Genomic DNA, 16572 nt, shown 5'->3' on the forward strand with positions numbered 1-16572 from the left:
GCAGTTTCAGTGTGATGCATCCGGCCCGTGGGCCACCAGTTTGACATGCCTGCTCTAAGGAAACAAACTATAAAGCCACTCTAATTATTCTTGTTCTTTGTCTTCATGCTAATGGAAAAGTTTTGGTTTTTCAAATTCACATTTGTGAACTAGCAATGAAATTTGAAATTACCATCTCTCTCCTGGAGGCCAACAAATTAAGGTTCAGGCTTTCCCCAAAGTTGAATATTCAGATATGAAGCAGCTCAGTTAAGTTCAGGTTCTACAATGCCACTTTTAATTTCATAGAACATCAGTCATTCTGCTTGTTATTTAAATTCTAAATCACAAAACCAATCTTTTGTCAGCAAACCATAAAAAAAAAACACAGACACTGACACCCACAGAGACACAAAAGTGCACCTACTTGGCTGATGTGAACTGGAGTTAATATCCAATCAAGAACACCAGACCATCCTGAGAAAACTCCCAGTGGTATTGCATAGGCCAGAGCAATCATCAAAAACCGGGGATTGCTAGAAAGTAAAAGAAAAATAATAATAAACAGGTTTTTCAAAAGTAAGAGATCAAATTTCATTGCAATATTTTTCTTCTCCGATGAATCCTCAAGGACATAACAGGCACTAAAGTTACAGATGGTGAAATTTTGTTTAGTTTATTTGGAGTTATGATGCAGCAATCATATTTAAATAATGTTCTTTTTTAGCAACACTTGAGTGATATATATATATATTTTCCTGGAGGCTACATGTGGATAATACAGCATTCTAACAGGCAATTTAGTCTAAATTATCTTTGGCTCACTTCAGGAACATGACTGTGTACAATTAAAGTATATCTGCTGAGGCAAAACCAATTAATACAATATTTTGATGTTTTACTTAATGTTGCTGTTGTCAGGCTCTTGTTTTCAGTTATGGTGTTTGAAAAGGATTAACCACATTTCAGAGATATGATTTGTAAAATATGTTTCTCTTTCATACTTTGAGTTCAGCTTCTGTTCTGTTTCACGGTTGAAAGAATTTACATTGGCTTTTTACTGAACTATCTGAATACTACCACATGTAGAAACAACGAGAACCAGTTCAATAGCTGATAAAAGCTGTGCATTTAAACAACATTTTTCAGTTTCATTTACTGTTTATATGACATACATATCTCAGTTCTTTAAGTATGCATCAGTCTGAACAATAAATGAAGAATACACTCCTGCCTGCTGCTCCATTTGTATTCCCTCTCAAGAGGATCTTCCTTACAATCACCCATGAGATACATACAGGTAGTCCTCAACTTACGACCACAATTGAGCCCAAAATTTATGTTGCTAAGTGAGACATTTGTCTCATTTTACCACCTTTCTTGCTACAGTTGTTAAGTAAATCACTGCAGTTGTTAAGTTAGCAACCCGGTTAAGTGAATCTGGCTTCCCCACTGACTTTGCTTGTCAGAAGGTCACAAAAGGCGATTTACATGACACCAGGACACTGCAACCATCATAAATATGAGTCAGTTGCCAAACATCTGAATTTTCATCACATGACCATGGGAATGCTGCAATGGTCATAAGTGTGAAAAATGGTCATAAGTTACTTTTTCAGTGCTGCTGTAACTGTGAACGGTCACTAGACAAACTATTTTAAGCCGAGGACTACCTCTATGGGCTGCGATATAGTTGGGCGATAGTATCAGGTAGCATTTTGCTCTTCTTCTTCACTTCACCCTCCTGTAATTGTTTGTTTATTTGTGTCAGAAACACCACAATTAAAACAAGGCATAGTCTACAAGATAAAATATAAAATGCAATATTAAAATATGTACAAGTTAAACAGATCTTGCCCAGAAACTAGCAACATGAATTGTGTTCTGCCGTGCTGCCATGAGGTCCTCAATTGTTCTTATTCTGGACAATCCAGAATAAAAAGCACCTGTAGATTCATAGCTTGTAAACACAGTTGGGAGGGGGCTTGTCCTAAATCAGGCATGTCAAACTCGCGACGTCACGTGACGTTGCACGACGTATCACGACTTTTTCCCCATTGCTGGCAATAGGGTGGGCGTGGTTCCGGTGTGATGCATCCGGCCCGTGGGCTGGCAGTTTGACATGCCTGTCCTAAATGATCCGATTTGAGGTTGCAAGTAGTTATCTGTGTGTATATCTGTGGCCTTTCAGGCAAAGATACACTATATTGCAACTTATTAAATGCCTGGGTAAGATATCCACACAGAGGGAACAAATTTATAAAGAGACTGCATAGAGATAAACTATACTTCTCCTTCAATAATCTGTTCTCAGCGTGTGATTTTAATGGTTGCACAAAATAGCCCCACACCTTATTGTTCCCTGTATTTGGATATGGTGCAAAATTTGAAAAATCAGCATTATATGAAATGCTCATAAGCCACAAATATTTCATCCATTTGATATATAAACTGAGCCAATATTTATCATGCTACAAGGAAATGAAAGAAAAATATGTAGATAATATCCTGGGGGTACATATGTACATTCGATTTCTACAGCTGCTCATCTCAACAAGTGATTTCAAAATAGTTCCTGATGTTTGCTAGAAAATGGTGTATATGTGGTCAAGATCGTGTTGTGGAAACTGGCAGGGTTTTTTCTTCTTCATCTTTCGTTTTACTTGACACTTGCACATGAACAGTTTGTTGCACAGTCAGTCCCTGGCCTTGTCTTTACTGCCTCCTTATCTAATGATATAGTAAATTTGATTTCCATCTACTCCATCTGGCAATATTCATGTATACAGACACTGTTTTGGTTATTGGAAGACTATGTTAGCAATGAAAAGATAATTGGCTTGGCAGAAATTGATAAGTTATTTTCTGCCTCATTTTGATTTCTTAAGCCAAACAATCCAAATATGTTTTTGACTTCCCTGTTCCGTATATTTCAAACTGAACTTGATCATATAAAACTTGTCAAATTTCTTTTCTTCTACATCAGTAGTTGGAGCATAATGAAGCGTGTTTGAAATTATCTGATCATTGATTGCACTGTATCCAAATATTGTATTTGTTATATCCTTCTGATGAAAGAAATGCCACACCTTTGCTTTTTGTGTCCCAAATAGTAAATAATATAATCTGACTGAAAGTGTCCATTTTTAGACCATTTCAATTCACTCTTGTCTAATATGTTAACATGCAATTGTTTTATTTCACCTTTCATTGTGTTGAGCTTTTCCATGTTCTTATGTTCCATGTTCCTACTATAATTCAGTTATTGCAACTTCAGATTTTCTTTTCCTGCACATCAGCAACTAGTTATCCCAAAGTCTTTAAGATAGCCACATGATAAACCCCATTAATACCCCAAAGGATCGATCCTTAGCTATTCATCAATAGCATATTAAGTGCCCTCCAGCCAAAGGACCCTATCATCCTGCTTTGATCATCAATCACTTTATCCTATCTATGCTTGTGGTTTTCTTGGTCAAGTATAGGAGTGCTTTACCATTCTTCTATGCAGTATGAAATGATATCTTGGTCACTGTTACTATAGTGATCATCCTCCACTGACATGTTCTTATATGATTGCTGCCCAGCAAAGGTGCCTGTTTGCTTTAACTGGACAACTGGAATGACCTTCATCTCTTGAGTGACCCTGTTGGGAAAACATACGCCTGATGTACAATCCAGCATTTTTGGTTCATCTCTCCTAGGAGCACCCCATTACAACAAATAAGAAAGTGCAAAAGAACTTGAGGAGGGCATGTAAAGATTGTGTGCCACTGTGCCAGATCTGGTATTTTGTCCATATTGTTTTGTATATATTGGATAAATTACAAAATAATAAAATGAATTAAGAAACCAGAGTATAGGAATGAACAGCAGAAACCAGAGGTTTTATCATCCAATCACTAGGTGTAGTAGTAGATACAGTACAAAAAGAACAGAATAACAATGTTGGAAGGGGCTTGGAGATCTTCAGCCCAACGCCCTGCTGAAGCAGGAGACCCTACACTATTTTAGACAAATGTCCAGTCCAATTTCTTCTTGAAAACCTCCAGTGATGGAGCACCCACAACCTCTGGAGACGTCATTCTGCTGATTAATTGTTCTAACTGTCAGGAAATTTCCCCTTATTTCTAGGTTGGTTGAACAATTTTTTTTACATTGTTTTCTTCTATGGAACAAGAAGCAGAGAAAGTACATTTTTGGCAGGTAACTTCCATTATTCATCCATCAATAAAGATATGACTGTTTCTTAAACTTTCAACAAAATAAGTTCAAAGAAAAAGATACACCGAATTAGGTTATCAATAATTTAGATATGTCCTAGGCAGCAAATTATCTGTAAAAATGCCCTTTACTAAAATTTCTTTAACCTATTGAAATAAATAATGGCTCTGACCTACAAAACACATATGAGAAAGAAAGAAACATAGCTTCATTTAAGTGAGGCATTTTCACACAAACTTTTTAAAGGGACACTGTTATATTTATAGCATACTCAAAACGGATGATCTGATGCAAGATAGTACTATTTCATATTTATAAAAAATGCTAACTAATGTAAAGTGCTGAAATTGCAAACAAGATCCAAAAAAATCACTCAGAGGGATGCAAAATTTTCTTCTAATAACAATTCACCTTCAATGCTCACTAAAGGGAAGCTGGGGAAATTCTTTCATCAACCTCATTCCATCAAATAAACAATGGCTGACAGAAAAGCCCCAAAGAATCAGCTTTTGTGTAAATGAAAGCAGCAAAAAGCTGCTATAACTTATATATATATAAGCAAAAAGCTGCTATCTGCTTAGAATGGTATAAATTACCTGCTTACATTTGAGAACTGCAGGACAAGATAAAGCTTTAGCCTGCATATTCATTCAGTGTTTAGGACTTTGCTCTTTATTGTGGATACAATAACATCATTCAGTGGGTATCAACCCTGAATGCACATGGAAGTTTTGGTATTATGGTAAGTTTATGTTTCCTAACCAGTTGTTTTGCCAAAGGAAATAATTTTATTAAATTCAAAACTACATAATACATGAATAATGAATGGGATTTTTTCCCTTATAATAGAAGAAGCCCTGATATACCGAATCCAGTTATAAGCAATGTTGAACTTGGAAGAACAAAAGATTCAGGTTTCAGAGCAGAGACTAATGCAATGTCTGGAAACAAAAATATTCCCATGCACACAACCAAAAATATGGATCCAGTATGTAAATAATACCTCTGTCCTAATAAAAAAGGAACAACTAGAGAAGACACATGCAACTATCAACAACATCTTCAAAGAAATAAAATTCATTAAACAACAACAAACTACTTTTCATGCATGTTCTCATCAGTAGAGGAAATTAGAAACACAAGCCTATCTAAAAACCACCCACAGTAACCAAGTACTCCACTACTAAAGTAACAACTCAACACAAGAGAAGCTATGTAGGAACATTATTTTGATGAGCACAAACACACTGCAGCAACTTAGAAAACCAGAAAAAAGGAAACAAACTGCCTATACATTTTTCAACAAAATAGATATCCATGCAACTTTATCAAATGTGTCTGACGACTCAACCCACTACTACAGCACAACACTAGCTATGAAAAAAACAATATTGCCAAACATCAAAAACATCTCAGAAACGACCAATAGATTATTATAATCACATGACATCACCGCAGCACACAAATTAACCAAATCTCTCCAAAACATCTTGAGTAGACCAAAAAACCCAAGAATAAAAAACAGGAGTCATCTACAACAGTGTTTCTCAACCTTGACAATTTTAAGGCATGTGGACTTCAACTCCCAGAATTCCACAGCCAGCATTGCTGGCTGTGGAATTCTGGGAGTTGAAGTCCACATGCCTTAAAATTGTCAAGGTTGAGAAACACTGATCTACAACATACCATGCAAGGACTGTAACAGAGCCATTATGTAGAATAGACAGGCAGACTGGCAGAGCAGATCTATAAACATCAACTAGCAGCCAGAAGACATGATGAAATTCCTTAATTACACAATATGGGGATAGACTTAACCATGTTTCAATTGAGAAACTGATGATCATAGATCAGCCATCAACAGGCACACAGAAATAAACAATATTTTCACACCACTCAAGAAACAAAAAAGCTAAAAGAAAACAAAAAGAGAAGAACATTTCCTCTGCAGCAATCAACACTCAAATAAACAGGGATTAACACCAGACAAACAAGCAGTAAACAAGATCCTAATCAGGGAAGTATTAATTCAGACACACAATCAAAAAATAAACAATAGTTTAATCAACAGATTACCAAGGAAATCCCCACCCAGTGACAGGGCAATAGCAATAGCACTTAGACTTATATAGTACTTAGACTTCATAATACTTTACAGCCCGCTATAAGTAGTTTGTAGAGTCATCATATTACACCCAACAATCTGGGTTCTCATTTTATCAATCTTGGAAGGATGGAAGGTTGAGTCAACCTCGAGCTAGGTCAGGATTAAACTCCTGGCAGCAGGTAGAGTTAGCCTGCAATACTGCATTCTAACCACTGCACCACTACGGCAATTTGCTTTATATCAGGGATGTCAAACTGCCAGCCCGCGGGCTAGATGCATTATAGCGAAACCGTGCCCACCCCATTGCCGCTAATGGAAAAAAGATCAGGATACGTCACGACACTCACATGACGTTGCGAGTTTGACACCCCTGCTTTATATAAAGAGAACAAACCCCATTCCCTTCTAGCACTGAAGATGTTACATAGTCTGGTAACAAAACATCTGCAAACAAATAACTGAGCTCAGAGACCACCAAGAATTCCACAATTCAACTCTGAGCTACATATAAACTTATCTATTTGATCCATGATTGATCTGTAAATGACACTTTCTTCCTAAAGATAAAGAAACTATGCAGTTCCCACCTCAGTTATTTCCTGGAAATATTTCTGAATAACCCTTGTGTCCCTTTGGAAGAATTCTGTAGATGTTGTGGCAAACTTGCCCACTAAATAAAGAACCAAAAGGTTTGGAGCTAGATGCTATAAAATATATATTATTGGCATGCACAACTACTGTGATCACTGGTCTCCTTGCCAAAGGAATGCAAGAGTTCTGAAGTCCCAAATATAATAATATTTTTAATATATCTTTAAAAATAATGCACAAGGAATACAAAAGTAATGTAAATTATAACATGAACTTTACAGCTGGAATGCAGAATCAGATAAGAACATGCAGGGACTTTAATACTGAATTCTACTTTTCTAAAGAGACCTCAAGCTTGCCCTTTATGCTGATACTAGCACCCTCTAACATAAACAATGTCCTTTACTGTGCCCATATATTGACTCTTTTCACACCTGGTTTGTGTTATCTGTCTCATTCCATTTAGAGTAATCAGGCAGTTTCAATTTGTGTGCTCTTTCTGCTATACGGTTCACAATTCCTCACAGCAATAATGTCTATGAGGATCAATATATTATATATTTACTACCCAGGATAACCACTTTTCAGTATCCTTCCTTTTTTTCAGAGAAAGTTGACAAAAATAGACATCTAAACCAAAATATATAGAAAGAATACAGATTCTAAGCTGATTCAAATCCAAGAATGAATGAAACTAGGCGAAAGAGTTTGAAAGCATTCACCATTCAATATTTATATGTATATAACTTTAATGTGGAAACACCTTTTGATATATCCAATATTATATCTTTATATTTTCTGATGAATGAAGCATACTTCTTTCAAGAGAAATTCTATAATTGGTGCACTGGCACTGAGAAAGCAATACTCATAATGGAAGCCAAACAACCTTTGAGACCACAAGCAGAATATCCTTAACTGATCCTTGTGGACATATTGAATAGTACTGGTAATATTTCATTCTTGACTTCCAAACAATCTGTTTACAGACTACAGTTAATCTCTTAAATTGAACCCAGCAGCTCAGAGGTAGCCTAGACAGCATGTTCAGCAGGTATTAGACAGGTATTGCATCATTTAGCCATCCAACAATCAGGAAGCTGTATTGATCTTCTGGAGTGTACAGTACCATATAGAGATAATTATAGCTATGTTAAATATTTATATTTAATTAAATATATAACCTACAGATACAGAGTCAGAACAAAACAGAACCACAAAAGACATCCAGGCTCTAAATTGTTAAGAACATTAAAGGCTAACAACCAACATTTTGAGTTGAGTCTGAAAAGTAATTGGTAATCTATATGGATCTTGCAGTATTACAGTGATAAGATCACAGTAGTGTGCACGCAAGTCATAATTCAATTACATTTCATCAAATAAAACTTCTGGAGACTCTTCTTTAGATTGTGCTGCAGTAGTTGGAACAATATGTAACAATAATGTGGGTAACTGTGTTCAAATGAAACAAAATATATAGTTGGCATTAAACGAAATTATGCAAACATTCTTTACTTTTATAAATTATACAGGCAATAAAATAAATCAGAAAAATAAAAAGGACTTTCAACCTATGACCTTGATCTTTCAAATAGAGAAAGCCTTTTCAAGGTAGGTTGAATTTGGGTGCCTGAGATAAATTTTCTGTTAACCTCAATCTATTACCTGTATTTAATCTCAGTTTGTTCACCTTTAATTACCCATTATTCCCCGAGTTACATGACAAACTATATTGCTGAGGCTTGTCAGCCTTCTAGTGGCATCTTATTGAAAAAAAAATCTTCTGAGCATATTACAAAATAATTTTGAGACAAAAGAAGGTGGAGGAGGAGGTGGTAGAGGAGGAGGAAGAAGAGGAGGAGAAGGAAAGAGGAGAACCACTGAAATAATTTGTTAGAAAAGTAGATATCTATCAACAATAATTCCCACCCCCCCAACATATATCTGCATGTAACTAGGGACGTGCAGATCTGACTTTCTGAAATCATTCTATTCCTACCTTGGCTATTCCAATATGGCTATTCTTTAAATGGTAAAGCTCTTTTCAGTAAACTAATCCACCCTTTTTGTAAGAGGTATTCCAAGCAAAAGAAAGAAATATGCTTTGTGGTTGGACCACACAAATCTAAACATACCACTTCAATATCACCCTCAGCTACTCATTAAACAGGAGGCTTAATATGCAAAAGAGGAGAAAATGCTTCAGGGTGTAATCATGCTATTTCAGTATTCCACAAATTAGTCAGGACTTTTAACAGAGAAACTGACTAAGGAGACAGAAAAATCACCAAGTTTATTTAGAAAATCCATAAATCTTTATTAAAATGAGTACCTCCCACTGAAGCCAATAAATCATGAAAAGTAAAAGAATCTGAATCCACTACAACAGACATTTAAGGAAAGCCACCAGACTTGCAGAAATTCATGGGAACACTCAGCCTGACACAATCAAAATAACAGGATCCTCCGCTCTCAGATCATCAATTCCATTCACTCAAAATATCCATATAGTAAACCTGTCTATTTCTCTTTTTGTAACCTTGAATTGGCAAAATGGTGCATCATAGGACAGCAATTTTTGAATCAAGGTACTTCAAACAGGTTAATGTAAAGAATGTGTCCAAAATCTGGGATCCATTACACATGTAAAATTAAAATTTCAAGGAACTTCACACGAGTGGTATTCACAAAGTTGTGGCTGCTGCAAAGTCGTAGGGGAGGAGCATATTCCTACCTCTTTCTTGCCTCTCTCTGGCCCCTGTGCCCAATCAGTTGGTGGCAAGATCTGCTGGGGAAGCAGCAGTTGGTTGCCTTGGAATTGAGGCCAAAACCTGATATGGCTTTAACAGTTGTGGGCAGCAAGGGAAGAATGAAGTGACTGAATATGTGCTGGTATCAAAGGATTAGCTGGGAGCTACGAATGATTGATAGATAAGCCCTCTTCCTCCCTGAAGGAAGACATGCTGGGGACATGCTGGGATGGGGATTGGCAGTGCAGTTTTCCTTGCGGTCTCTGACTTCCTTTGTTCCCTCTCTTTCCCCACCCCCGCAAAGTGGCAGGCAGTTCCACAGGTCAGTCAAGGAGAAGAAGGAAGAGGAAGAGGAGGAGAAGCTTCGCTGAGGTTCATGAATGGAAGGGAAATGGTTCCAGACTATATGATATATGGAAAGAAAGATGACCCAATAGTTCACGAGTTGTCTAGTTACATTTAGATAAGCTCTGCTGTATGTGTGGGGTAAAAAGGTTTCTATGGAAGACACTACTCAGCTGTTCCTGATGTGCAGCCTCAGCATGAATGTGAGAAGTCTAGGCCAGCTGAATACTGTCCCCAAGACAAGTCAAGCTAATTTGGGAAAAAAAATACTGTTAAGCGGTGGGATAGACAGATCACCAACAGAATTTCTGCATGGTCCTAGCAGAAGCATTGAAAAAGATGGAGTAACTGGCAGTAACATTCTCTTTCAGAATTAACTCCTGGATTAAATATCTGACCTGACTGCAAAGTTTTAGGAGCGTTAGGCTAGATAGTATTACTTCCTGTCATCTAACTTTCTTGCTCTGATTGTAATATGAAAGAAGATGAAGCAAACTAGTGGCTGGCTTTTTTTTTTTTTGTCTCCATGTAAAAGCAGGGGGGAAATATTGTGGCTGATTCAGATTATGTTGGTTTTCTGATTTAGTGACATCAATGGGAGATATTCATGTCAACCTGAGTCTAAACAAGAGGTCTTTTTCTGGGGCATTACTTGAGAATGGTGATGACCATTTTAAATATGCTTCATTTCAAGATCTTCAGGCTACAGCTACTATGTGCAGTAGGTTTATGACAACTGAATTTTCTGAAGCGTAACTGGATAAATGCTCTTCCTTCTAATGAAAACACATTCTCATTGTGCTTTGTTGGTTATATCTGTCTGCATCTATTATGTACAATACCTGGCGCACTGATGGTTCAATATGATTGATTACCTTCAATAAAATGTTTATGTGACAAGGAGAATTAGTGCAGTCAAATAGTATGATTCTTTAATACATGATGTGCACATAATAGCTATATAATGCAGGCCAACAAGTATAAAACCTTCTACTGACTTAAAACTAAAAAAACCCAACATAATTATTTTTTTTAATCTTGCTCCAGGGAAATTTTGGCATTCTTCCCCCCAACCTACCTTTATTGTTTTATTAAATATTTTATTAATGCTTAATAATGTAATACTTTTGTGCAAACTGCTTTATGAGATTCATCAAAAGTACAGTATGCATAGCCTACGGTAATTTGTTGTGGGCTGACATAGCAATAAAAATACCGTTTCTCATATTGATGCTGCAAAGTTGCCATCAATGCTGATACTGATTCATATTCTTCTATGAAGTGTTTAGAATACTGAACTAAAATGGGGAGATCCAGGTTTAAATCCCCATTAGGTATATATTTTATACTGGATCAGTCACAATCTCCAGTCTAGGGGGGGAATTCTTACTTCAGAGTTATTGTGAAGTTTTTTTAAAAAAGGAATAGAAGAATGCACGTCACCTTGATCTCCTGGAGGAAATATATTGAACAGTCGGAAGAACAGGACACTGAGCAAGTTGCATTCAAAACAGATACACATGATCTTCACCACAGCAATAGCGCCTCCTAGCTTGAAATGGTGCAATTTTTTGCTAGCACCCTGGAATCTAAGACTGGTGCACACATAAACTGAAATTATGTGGGAAATCTGTGGCTAAATATAAATTCTAGATTTATTTATCATTATGTCCAAACTAGAATTTCTGGCTATATGCTTCAGAAAGAATAAGAAGCTAAAAACAACTTTGGCATTGCATTCTGATTTATTAGCTGGGAATCTCAATTGAGATACGGCTGTAAACAAAACAAAGTTGCAGAAATTCTAGGTTATTTTAATTGCTCCCGGGGCCATAAAAAGTCAGTGGAGGCAGTGAGTGCTATTTGTAAATAATAAGCCAAAATTCAAAGCAATTTCAATTTTTAAGTGTGAAACAGATATACTGTTTATCCAGACATCTATGTTTTCTGGCTAAAATGAGCTTATATAGTATGATTAGTTAAAAATGAACTCCTTTATAAACCCACTTATCTGATCAATAATGCCTAAGTCTTCGTTAAGTTTTACGTTTCCAACAAATAATACTGCATGTGAATATATTCACACAATAACCACCCCTAAAAGTACTAGGTAAAATATGTCTGCCCTCAAGATAATGAAATCTGCACTATATTATACTGCACTGAATACATATGATGCATTATCTGGTCAGGTAAAAGCAATTCCCCTATGAGTGGATTACTTCTAAAATACTGCTTGGGAGAAAAATATTAATGAAAAGTATCTGAAAGACAAGGTGAATAAAAAATTGAAAATAAAGTAGATTAGAGGACAGCTATAAAACTCAAGTAGTTAACAATGAATTAGACTGCTTTTCATTAATCAAAGCCTCAAAACCAGAAACATGTGTACTATTTAAATCTCAATTATTTAATTATTATTAAAAGGTTATTAAAGTTATTTTTTTTATAATTCACTCTTTACAGGAATTTCAGATGTGTCATGAATCAGAAGTCCGTTTTACTTTCATAGTTCTCAGGTAGAGTCATGTCAGTAGAGATTTTATACTCTACCTGCTGCTCTAGTTGTTATTCAGGTTTTTATTTGACAGTAACATTTTTACAACACAGCTTGGTGACAGACAGGATGCTGACTCTCAGATGACAATATGAGTAAGATTGCTAAATATCCTAAATAGAATTGCCACTTTTTCAGCATCTTGGATTGGGCACAATTTATATCATCTCATTCTGTTTCCGATCACCAAAAACCAATGTGGGTACAGTCTCTGTACCCACATTGCAAAAGTTGTTTGCAATAAATCTATTTAGAAATCATCTTTGATCTCTCAAAATATGCAAGTAGATGATGGAAAGAGCAGAACTGAGAGAAATGCATGTAAACAGCAAACTAAAGTGACACATTCAAATAGCAGAAAATTAATTATCGGTTAATGGCATCCCTGAAAAAAAGGTGGGGACTCATTACTGTAAGAATATAAAGAACAACAACATAGAAACCACCGCCATTTATTACCGCTCGGTAATCAATTAATCTTCCTGAGAATTTGTTTTACAGAAAATAATTTCATCGTGGATCTGCCATTCTGAAAAGACAGATGCATTACCTACTGTTTGGAAACATAATAAATGTAGTGCCTGTTTTATTTTCTACTCACAGTTGGTTACTGATGTGAATTTCCCTTTTTTTTTAATCTTTTAACATTTATTAGATACCCTTGTCCGTAACCACTTCAAGTTAACACTTAATGTAAGAAATACTATATTACATGTTGTGCCATACTAATTAAATGAGATTCCACAATTTCAAAATTTAAGAAACTCCTGCAGAACATGGTATAACACTTAAGGAGTGAGTAAATAAATAAATAAATAAATAAATAAATAAATAAATAGAGGCAGAAACTGTATTGACTTTCTGTCTAATTTAGCTACCATATACATACCTGAGCAGCCTACAAAAACTTCTTCTATAGCTGAGCCTCTGACTAGCTGCAGCCACGCTGGGTGGGAACGGAGGTCGTGATGGGAAGTAAGCTAGCGCTGCAGAGAATATCACAGCCACAATGCCAAATTCTATGGGGACACAATGAAAGAAACCAGAGGGGGGAAAATGGATTATAATAAAATATACATATATTGCCCAAAAATATTGCCAACATGTTTTAAAATGCTAGGGGAACAACAGAGAACATGATCTGGAAAGCAGCTTACTAGATTCATGGAACGACCATACAAATATTGTCTGATTGCAGTCCCCATTCACTGAACAATCGTTGTCAGTCTCATCACCTATCCTTTCAATAAACAATAGCAGTAACTGGCATTCATCACAGAAATGGAATAAAATGNCTGCACTATATTATAGTGCACTGAATACATATGATGCGTTATCTGGTCAGGTAAAAGCAATTCCCCTATGAGTGGATTACTTCTAAAGTACTGTTTCGGAGAAAAATATTAATGAAAAGTATCTGAAAGACAAGGTGAATAAAAAAATTGAAAATAAAGTAGATTAGAGGACAGCTATAAAACTCAAGTAGTTAACAATGAATTAGACTGCTTTTCATTAATCAAAGCCTCAAAACCAGAAACATGTGTACTATTTAAATCTCAATTATTTAATTATTATTAAAAGGTTAGTAAAGTTATTTTTTTTATAATTCACTCTTTACAGGAATTTCAGATTCAGTGTCATGAATCAGAAGTCCGTTTTACTGTACTTTCATAGTTCTCAGGTAGAGTCATGTCAGTAGAGATTTTATACTCTACCTGCTGCTCTAGTTGTTATTCAGGTTTTTATTTGACAGTAACATTTTTACAACACAGCTTGGTGACAGACAGGATGCTGGCTCTCAGATGACAATATGAGTAAGATTGCTAAATGTCCTAAATAGAATTGCCACTTTTTCAGCATCTTGGATTGGGCACAATTTATATCAATCATCTCATTCTGTTTCCGATCACCAAAAACCAAGCAGCAAACAGATTGTTTCTTAATCAACCAAAATATTCAAGTTTGTTCAGTCTCTGTACCCACATTGCAAAAGTTGTTTGCAATAAATCTATTTAGAAATCATCTTTGATCTCTCAAAATATGCAAGTAGATGATGGAAAGAGGAGAACTGAGAGAAATGCATGTAAACAGCAAACTAAAGTGACACATTCAAATAGCAGAAAATTAATTATCGGTTAATGGCATCCCTGAAAAAAAGGTGGGGACTCATTACTGTAAGAATATAAAGAACAACAACATAGAAACCACCACCATTTATTACCGCTCGGTAATCAATTAATCTTCCTGAGAATTTGTTTTACAGAAAATAATTTCATCGTGGATCTGCCATTCTGAAAAGACAGACGCATTACCTACTGTTTGGAAACATAATAAATGTAGTGCCTGTTTTATTTTCTACTCACAGTTGGTTATTGATGTGAATTTCCCTTTTTTTTAATCTTTTAACATTTATTTCATTTCATTTCATTTCATTTTATTTGATTTATATCCCGCCCTTCTCCCGACGGGACTCAGGGCGGCTCACAACATATTTAAAACAAGAACATACCCACAATCCCCACCAAATAAAACCAAATTAAAACCAAATATTTTAAAGTTGTGGTGTTAAAATTTTCTAAAAAATAAACCCAATTTAAAATCCTCCCTAGGCCAGGCCCGCTTGTTGGAAAAGCCATGTCTTGAGGGCGCGACGGAAAGTAAGGAGATCCGGAATCGTCCGGATCTCGGGGGGTAGTTCATTCCAGAGGGTAGGGGCACCCACAGAGAAGGCCCTCCCCCTGGGGGTCGTCAGCCGACATTGCTTGGCCGACGGCACCCTGAGGAGACCCGCTCTGTGGGAGCGTACCGGTCTATGGGAGGGAATCTGTGGCAGAAGGCGGTCTCGGAGATAGCCAGGTCCTATGCCATGGAGCGCTTTAAAGGTGGTAACTAACACCTTAAAGCGCACCCGGAAGGCCACTGGCAACCAGTGCAGCTCGCGCAGCAGCGGTGTTACGTGGGAGCGACGAGTCCCTCCCAACACCGCCTGCGCGGCCGCATTCTGGACCATTTGGAGCCTCCGGGTGCTCCTCAGAGGGAGCCCCATGTAGAGGGCATTACAGTAGTCCAGGCGGGAGGTGACGAGAGCGTGAGTGACTGTGCGCAAGGCGTCCCGGTGCGCAAGGCGTCCCGGTCCAGAAAAGGCGTCCCGGTCCAGAAAAGGCCGCAACTGGTGAATCAGGCGAACCTGATAAAACGCCCCCCTGGTCACGGCCGACAAATGGTCATCCAATGTCAGCCGCGAATCCAGGAGGACTCCCAAGTTGCGTGCCCTCTCTGAGGGGGCCAAGATTTCGCCCCCTATAGTCAGCGATGGTGTCTATAGATACCCTTGTCCGTAACCACTTCAAGTTAACACTTAATGTAAGAAATACTATATTACATGTTGTGCCATACTAATTAAATGAGATTCCACAATTTCAAAATTTAAGAAACTCCTGCAGAACATGGTATAACGCTTAAGGAGTAAGTAAGTAAGTAAGTAAGTAAGTAAGTAAGTAAGTAAGTAAGTAAGTAAGTAAACAAACAAACAAACAAACAAATAAATAAATAAATAAATAGAGGCAGAAACTCTGTTGACTTTCTGTCTAATTTAGCTACCATATACATACCTGAGCAGCCTACAAAAACTTCTTCTATAGCTGAGCCTCTGACTAGCTGCAGCCACGCTGGGTGGGAACGGAGGTCGTGATGGGAAGTAAGCTAGCGCTGCAGAGAATATCACAGCCACAATGCCAAATTCTATGGGGACACAATTAAAGAAACCAGAGGGGGAAAAATGGATTATAATAAAATATACATATATTGCCCAAAAATGTTGCCAACATGTTTTAAAATGCTAGGGGAACAACAGAGAACATGATCTGGAAAGCAGCTTACTAGATTCATGGAACGACCATACAAATATTGTCTGATTGCAGTCCCCATTCACTGAACAATCGTTGTCAGTCTCATCACCTATCCTTTCAATAAACAATAGCAGTAACTGGCATTCATCACAGAAATGGAATAAAATG

General features: G+C 36.9%; 1 protein-coding gene across 1 annotated transcript in view; it reads right to left on the minus strand.

Annotated features, from left to right (window-relative positions):
• The window catches only part of SLC49A4 (solute carrier family 49 member 4), an 89427-nt gene that overhangs the window by 33117 nt on the left and 39738 nt on the right, over positions 1 to 16572 (minus strand). Inside the window, exons 5-6 of the mRNA XM_015818916.1 lie at positions 16168 to 16297; positions 407 to 515 (exon numbers count right to left, since the gene is read on the minus strand). Of these exons, the coding sequence (XP_015674402.1) occupies positions 407 to 515; positions 16168 to 16297 (239 nt within the window). The remainder of the gene's footprint in view (positions 1 to 406; positions 516 to 16167; positions 16298 to 16572) is intronic.

This window comes from Protobothrops mucrosquamatus, unplaced genomic scaffold (genome assembly GCF_001527695.2).
Source record: "Protobothrops mucrosquamatus isolate PMUCROS unplaced genomic scaffold, P.Mucros_1.0 scaffold822, whole genome shotgun sequence".
NCBI classification, from domain to species: domain Eukaryota; kingdom Metazoa; phylum Chordata; class Lepidosauria; order Squamata; family Viperidae; genus Protobothrops; species Protobothrops mucrosquamatus.